The sequence below is a fragment of the Octodon degus genome, unplaced genomic scaffold, assembly GCF_000260255.1.
Source record: "Octodon degus isolate 3935 unplaced genomic scaffold, OctDeg1.0 scaffold00085, whole genome shotgun sequence".
NCBI classification, from domain to species: Eukaryota; Metazoa; Chordata; class Mammalia; order Rodentia; family Octodontidae; genus Octodon; species Octodon degus.
The window spans coordinates 8,583,144-8,591,345 of NW_004524661.1; the positions used below are offsets into that span (position 1 = coordinate 8,583,144).

Genomic DNA, 8,202 nt, shown 5'->3' on the forward strand with positions numbered 1-8,202 from the left:
AGCCTCATAAAGAAAAGCTTAAAGAGGAGCACATAGATTTAGTCCTGTTCTCTCTTAGAAAATCCAGCCTGCTTTGCGCAAGGTGTCTGTCACCCTGCGCTTTTGTCCTTTGTGATACCATGCTCAGGACCTTGGTGATTCGCCCAGCTCAACCCTCCTTACTGCCAAAGGGGTCGGTTCCCTGAGGAGCACATGGCTCAACGCGCAAGTGTCATCTCACCTCGTCCTCCGTGTCCTGCAAGCTCTTTATCTTGTGGAATTCTAAAGACAAACCCATCCGTTTCTCTGTGTGAGTATCTTTAGGTGGAAGCAATGACAAAGTGTAAGAAGGCACCAAAGACACTTTCTGTCCCTGAATCCAATCACAGCAAAATTAAGTCTACATTGTTTCTGTCCCAGTAAACACAAGTTTTACTTAAAGTATATGGAAACGTGTGTTCTTCCCTGTAGCTTGTACTCGTTTACACAAATCATGAGCGAAGGGCTGTCGCAGCAAAGTAGGATCAAAAGAGTAGCTGTGGAGGGAAGGTGTTTGGAGACAGAAAAGCAGAGCTGAAAAGTAGTACAATAAGCTTAGGCGGGAAGAATGCTGCAGGTTTGTCAGATCTCACCACATGTTAAGACTTCTGATTGGAGTGACTAAGTGGGTGGAAGACCCCTTACCCAGCACATAAAACCCACGAACACCAGGAAAGCAGTAAAGCATTAATATTCATTGAATTTCCATTTTCTCTCTTTCCTCTATGTCGACTGCAGTTGTTACTATTATTAGAATTATTAATGTTATTTTTAAAATAGAAACAAAATTTCTCTTTGGAGATACAGTGTATGATATTTTTTCATCCACTCACAAATTGGTATATATTTTAAGGACAATCAAATACACCCTTTAAAGACTAACAATTACTGATTTAATGTGTTTACCTAAAAGAAGAGTCAAGAGCCCTATGCAGAACATTTTCTTGATTTCCTAGCAAACCCTCTATCTGTTAGCACTTTACTTATTTTCTCATCCCACCATCACTGGCAACCACCAATCTACTCTCTCCCTCTGTTTGACTTGCCTATTCTGGAAGTGTCTTAAAATATAATAATAGATTATGAGGCTTGAGTTTACCTTCTTTCTCTTGGCACATGTTTCATAGACCATTCATATTGTAGAATGTTTCAACATCTCACTTTTTATGAATGGAAATTTTTCTCTCATATGGATATACAGTGTATGATATTTTGTTCATCCACTCATAACTTAAATAGCATAATCAAAGAGAGATTATATTCAATCCCCAGAGTGCTATGCTGGCCCCACTCCCGGGGTGCTGAGATGAGACTAAGATCGGGCATAGTGGTGCATACTGATCCCAGGGCTTCGGAGGCTGAAAACAGGAGTATTACTACAAGTCCAATCTGTGTAGGGAGACCCTGTAGACCCTGTACCAAAGTACATTTAAAAAAAAAAGAAACTATAATGAGTGCTAGCCAGGGTATACACAGATTGACCCTCAAATATTGCTAGTGACAACATAAAATATTGTACTTGATTTAGAGCAGAGCTTGTAAGCTGCTCAAAAGTTAATGATAGCATTTCTAACTGACCGAGGGGTCCATTCCTTACACTCAAAGTAACTGATAATATGTATCCACACTAAATGTTATACATGCAAAAAAAAAAAAAGTGTTAAAATTCCAATGTCCATTTGCTAATTGGCTTTCAGGATTTGATAATGTAAATACGAAAGGGGATGCTAATTTTATTTACTTTTCAGTTCTGGGAATTGAACCCAGATATTTATACTTACTGTGTGATCCCAATATGCTTCTTTTAAAAAGATAATTTTACGAAAGAAAGTCACATGAGATCAACCTATCATGGAATCATTAAAAAGGGTCTAGAATGAGGGAGAGCAAGACATTCTTGTACACTAAATTTTCTGACTGGGCCTTTAGTGAGGTAGGTGCACCTATTGTGATGCTGTGGCTTGTCTTATAATGTAATTATCTTCACAACATTTTAGCATTACCTAATATATACTATTTTCTTTTCAAAAGATTTTAGCTTCTATCTTAAAATGTGGGCAATATTTTTCTCTGTTTCAGAGGTTCCAGTGAAGAAATGTAAATGTCTTAGCAGTCGTTCCTATAATTATTATATTAGAAGCATATATTGTTATCATTTTTAATATAATCAAAGTAAGCTTTGTAGTTCAAACAAAGGACACACCAAAGGAAAATCCCAGTAAAGTATCTTTACATTGACAATATTGTCCTGCAATTCATAATGCTAAATCAATTCTTGAATTTCATGGTGTTTTCTGCATAGATGTTTTCTAAAGAGAATAAAATGTTATGCTGAAGTGAGGATGTCAGAAAGTTTCCCTGAGGCAAACAAAATTAAACTTTGGGACACTACCCAGTGTCCCAGCACTACCCTGGCCCTGGATGCTCTAACTATGCATAAGTTGAATGCTTATTAGGTCCTCTTTGAAGAGAACCTTTTGTCAACTTCGATGAGGTCAGTTATGAACAAGGACTTTTGAACATCTCTATTTTGGCAATGGTTATTGATTGGAAATTGTAAGAATTCTAGAGAAAGGTATATTGTTCTATAACACTTATAAACGTACAAATTAAAACATTCTGTAAAATAATGGAATCAAATGGAAGGTGAAATTAAAAGACACAATTTCTTTTTGCTTTTTTTATCAAATGTAGTTTGACTTAGTTTCCGGAAATGTCTTCCATGTAGCCTATGTAGAAAACACCTCTCTTAAGGGCCCGCAACATCTCTCAGTGGACTGAAGTGCCTGCTTAGGCATAGCGCAGCTGCTGAGACCCTATAGACCGTGTACTAAATACATAAAAGAAAACACCTCTCTTTTAAGATCAATGCATGAAACTAACCCATCATGAAAACATCACTGCAATACGCAAGTAAAACAGAGAGAAATGTAGAAGTCTATCATGAGGAAACATTGCTATAGTAACTAACATTTTTTAATATTTATAGACACAACATCAAAAGCCCAACTCATTCTACTCTACAGCAGGAAACAGTCAAAATTTACTTATCTTCTCAAGACAGATAAGGAAGTGTCTGTGGTTCTTACTTTACTTGTTTCTTAAATCTAGATCTGCTTTTCATAAAACAGTGCAGTGGATAATTTGCTTCCAAATTTCAGAAAGATATTTTATATTTTAATATTTTCAGGTAAAAACTTCAAATACTTTAGAAACATTTATTAAGTATATAACAATTACAAGAAGATACATATCAAATTCATAAAGTAACAGATATCAAATTCTTTGATGTTGAGTATCCCTGTGAAGGATGGAGAAACAAAGGAAAGATTTCTACTCTTTGGCTTTTGAAAAGAGCACAAATGTTTCCTAGTGGGAAGCTTACAGTGGTTGTTACCTTCCCAATCCATTTTCCACATTGTATTCAGCATGTTAGAGTTTTTATGAACATTTAAGTGTTAATAGCTTTCAATTTTCTTGAAAATAAAGCCAGAAATCTCTAATGTGGTCTCCAGGTACCCAGTAAGATCTTGTCTTAATTTTCTCTAAATCCTCAATTGCAGGTAACCCCTTTATCCACCACTCTGAGCTCCAGACATAACCGATGTCCTTTCCACTTCTGGACTCATCATACTATTTTCAATCTGCAAAGACTTTGCACATTTTCTACTTTATGCCTGAAATAGACTCCTCTACTCTCATCACTGCCACACGGTCAAGAAGATGAGGATCTAATTGAGGTATCAGCTTCAAGTACTACATACGGGAATTGTTTGACCTGGAGGGCCAGATGGGGTCCTCTTACTATATAATCATGTGTTGTCCTACACCTCTTCATAACACTCACAAAAATTATAAATAATGGTTTGTAAAGTGATTCAATATATATTCTATGGGGTTGGAAACTCCAAAAAAGAAAAACATCATAAGCTAAAGAAAGTTTACTGTAAGCTGCTAAAAGCCCACCTGCAATGCACTTACTTGTGTAGGTCACCGTAATGTCTGGGAAAACCATAGTGGAACCAGAGTGCAGTCATGTGTGCTTATAAAAATGGAGCAAGTAAATATTTTAACCAAAATCAGGTAAGACCTCGCCTCGGTAGCTCTTTGCTGTGACTTCTTATCTCCAATTCTTAGACAGTATATCACTTAAGTAACCAAAACCAGTCAGCAGTACAGGGGAGAGGAAGCTGTATTAGTGACACACGTAGGCATTGTTATGTAGAAGTGATTTATAGGGTCGGTGAGATAGCTCAGTAGAATAAGCACTTGCCTGGCAAGCACAAGGTCCTGAGTTTAATCCCTGGTACCACAAAAAAAAAAAGTGATTTATATAGATTTCTGGCAATTTTATAACAAGAATTATGAATCACAAACAAAAACAAATCATCAAATTTCCTTTAGTGATATTTTGACGTGATATTTTGGGTAATACCAGATTTTTATCTTTTAAGCAACTTTATTTTCTCATTTCAAATGAACATTAATTTTTTAAATTTCCACTTGGTGTTGTAGAAGTTTTTCAAAATTATATAATCCTTAATCTCTACAAAATACAGTTTTTCTCTGTCATCCTTTTCAGTGTTGCTTTTTCAAGCACAAATCATCATGCCTGTCAATGATAGACGTGCAATAAATAGTGAATGCAAAGCTAACGGCAGTTCTAATCCTTTCATCACAGAAATGTATTGTCATCCTTGATTTTTTTCAATCTGTGTCCTTAAGTTTCGAAGGATTTTTGTTTTCTGAAAGCAGACATATTTTAATCTTTATCTAGAGTGGTTGTGTTAAATTTTTCATTCATTTAATATTATAAAACACAGCTTGGCTTGGCATTTTCATATATGGAAAGTGTTTGTGTCATCATTTTTCATCTTAATTACTTTATTGATTCATTATTTTTACAAGTAAGTAGTTTTTATGATTCTTTTGGGAAAAGATAAAATAAGAACTTTATTTTAAACTGTATAATATTTGTTGTACTGCTGTTTTCAGTACTGGTTACTGATGGGGTAAAAACGAGGAAAGGGATCTGGGCAGATCTCTACAGCCATTCTTAGAAAAAAGCACAAATAGGAATTCTGCAGCATTAGTCAAAACAGTATCTTCACATATAATCACTCAACCTTTACTCCGCTTGGAAGAAGAGGTGTAGCCATTTGCTGCAATGAAATAACAATTTACAGAAAAATGATTGAGTAAGAAAATTCTCAAGTATTTAGTGTCTTCATTTTATAAACAAGAACATTCCTATGCAAGTGATTTACTGCTGAGCTAACAAGTACCAAAATTTGGATAAAAATCAGATTTTATCATTCAGTTTTGCTGTAAAGTATTCTGGTGATCCCAAGACTGCACAGCCAGAAGAAAGTTAGATTTTTGTTGTATATTTTGGATTCAGTTTATTCTCTATAATCTATGGTTGCTTTATTCCAGTTGCTTACAGTTAAAGACCAACTTTTACCCTTAAATAATCTTAGTGTTGTGCTATAAAGTATGTCTTAGAAAATCTCTGGCCCCACAGCAGTACTCCTTCTCAAGATAACAAATTTTTGGAAACATTTGAAGACAAGAATATAGAAACTTATGTTTCCTCTATGTTTAATGTATTTTATAATATTACCAATACGTACAACAAGAAAACATTTTTATCATAATATTATTTCTTTTTTGTGTGTGTGTGGCTGGCTTAGCCTACCCTAGAGGCAGGGCTAGCATGTCATATGGTGCCAGGGATTGAATTGCTGTCCCTGCACTTGCCTAAGCTTGCTTACGAAGGTGTTTCACACCACTGCGCTATCTCGTCGACCCCATAATATTATTCTTGTTGGCACATAACTTTTTTGAAAAGACTAAAGCAGCTGTGTTTGTGAGAACATTATTGGTAATCATTTCTTTTTTTGCGGGGGTGGGGGACAAATAGATAATGATACATCGCTCTTCAGGGAATGGTGACAGAGGCCTTTGGGAACTAAGAACACAACCATGCAGCACAGATCTGAACTAGTTTCTTACCACAACAACCCTGTACACTATAATCTTTTTCTTTCCAAAATGACCCTCATTTCATAGGAAAATAATTTCCACAAGGAAGCCAAAAATCTAGCTCTGTGGCCAAAAGGAAAAACAGCAATCCGTTGGTTGACTGGTAAGAGCAGAGAACCCAGAGCCGTTCACTGTGGTGTTTGGCCCTCTTGTTCTTGTTCTTCTTGTCCCTCTTCTTCAGCCTGTCCATGTTAGCCCTCAGCAGGTTGAAATACGCCATCTGGAACTTACTCACTTCTGTAGAGCTCCCCACAGTGCTGATCTTCTTTTCCCCATCTGTAGCTCTCAGAAGACATTTGCTACCTTCAGGTTGAACGCCCTCCACAGAGCCCTTCTTTGGGATGGATCTAGTGTGACCATCATATTTTTTCAGGGAGAGGAACACGCTGCCTGACGTCCTGCACTTCTGGAAAAGCCTGGTCAGCTCGGTCAGGAGCTGTTCACTCTCCAGCAGCATCTTGACGATACTGTAGTCATTTCAAAGTTAATAAAATCTCAGTTACCTACTTTGTGAGTACTGTTTGTTTTAATTAGAACTGGAAAAGAACACACAATCTCCAAAAATGGCATGGGAACAACCTATTAATAAGTGCCAGATTTTTGTAGAAGAGCATAATCAGGTATCCTTACCGTCATTATTATATATGCATCTGCAAAATATTAAGTGAAAATTTACGTGTTTTACCCTGAAAATTCCCTTCTCAAATGGTTGTGTTATTTTCTACGATCATTAAGAAAATGGGCATGGCTGAAGTGCTAGCTTTCATGAGGCGTATATGAAAATCTTCATCAAAGTCAGACAACATTCACGGAGGTTTGGTCAATAAAATCTTGTTTATCAAAGGCAAGGAAGAAAATGCAACATTGCCGCACTCCCGGTTACTGTGCTCCTAGATGCTTTTTTATTCCTCTTATTGATTATACAGAGAAAAAAAATAATTTAAAAATTTAGAAATGAAACAGAATTTCACAAAACAAGATGATAGGAATTCAGCAGTAGTTGTTATACTGCCTGTGTTGTCTTCAAAGTAGTTGATCAGATTAGCAGATAAAAGCTTATAAATCTGTGTAAAACTTAAGCATTTGCTGATTTTTAATCAACCAAATGAAATTAGTAGTACAATTATCTTTGCTATTCTGTGTATACATATTCTTTCCTTCCCTTTTTCTTTCTTTTATCCTTTTCCTCATCTCAGTTGTTCTTTCTTTTTAAGAAGCTTCTCTCCCTTTCAAAGTATCTATTGTACCTTTTGGATTTTATTTCCTCTTTCAGGGTCTCATGCCAGGGAAACAATATAATGTTTACACATGTGGGCCTGATTTATTTCACGTATGAATATACTCTCTGGTTGCACTCATATATCTATAAAAGCCTTGAGTTTATCCTTCTTTGTAGCTGAGTGATACTCCACCATGTACAAATAAACCTTTTTATCCATTCCTCAACTGATGAGTATTTGGATTGTTTCCAAAATGAGTTATGACAAATTGTAGTGCTGTAAACACAGGCTTACTTTCTTTTTAAAATGCTCACCTGAAAACTGAAGTTTACTGTAGTGAAAATCACTGCAGTCAGTTTTCCACTACATGTTTATTTCTATGACAACTTCAATGGATATGCCCCATATGAACCCTCCTCCCCACAAGCTGTTGCACATTCTAACTATAGAGGGATGATCTGGATTTCTTTCTTAGTGATTCCTTCCAGTACAGTCAAATGACAAAGATTTGAAGGGAAATCTCCAAAGTACTCATCTTGCGTCCCGCATATACTTAGGATGATAATAACAAATACTCAAATGAGATCTAGATCGACCCTGTGTTGATGTATGCACAAAGAAGAGTCACGGAGTGACCAAGGATCACAATTTCTGAACTGTAGGCAGTTCCACCCCTATAAAGGAGAGCCTCGTTTTACAAACTCAATTTGTTTTATGATTTGGGGAAAGATAGCTGTATTTATGCTTTTGTGGAAAAGATGACCACAATGATGTTTATCACCCAATGTAAACTTCATGAATGGAAGCAAAATTTGGACAAAAGCGTTTGGGAACTGAACTGTTTGGAAAAAAGAAGTATTCCTGAATGGAGGTATTACTGTATTCTCCAGATTACTGAGTTTACTGTATCTTGAAATTT

The 8,202-nt window shown here is 36.1% G+C and overlaps 1 protein-coding gene across 1 annotated transcript; it reads right to left on the minus strand.

The window, feature by feature from the left end:
* Nucleotides 1-6,079: 6,079 nt before the first annotated feature.
* On the minus strand, nt 6,080-6,520 carry LOC101577198 (signal recognition particle 14 kDa protein-like). The gene has a single exon (XM_012515972.1). It carries the CDS (start codon nt 6,518-6,520, stop codon nt 6,080-6,082), a length of 441 nt encoding a protein of 146 aa, XP_012371426.1.
* Nucleotides 6,521-8,202: the final 1,682 nt, after the last annotated feature.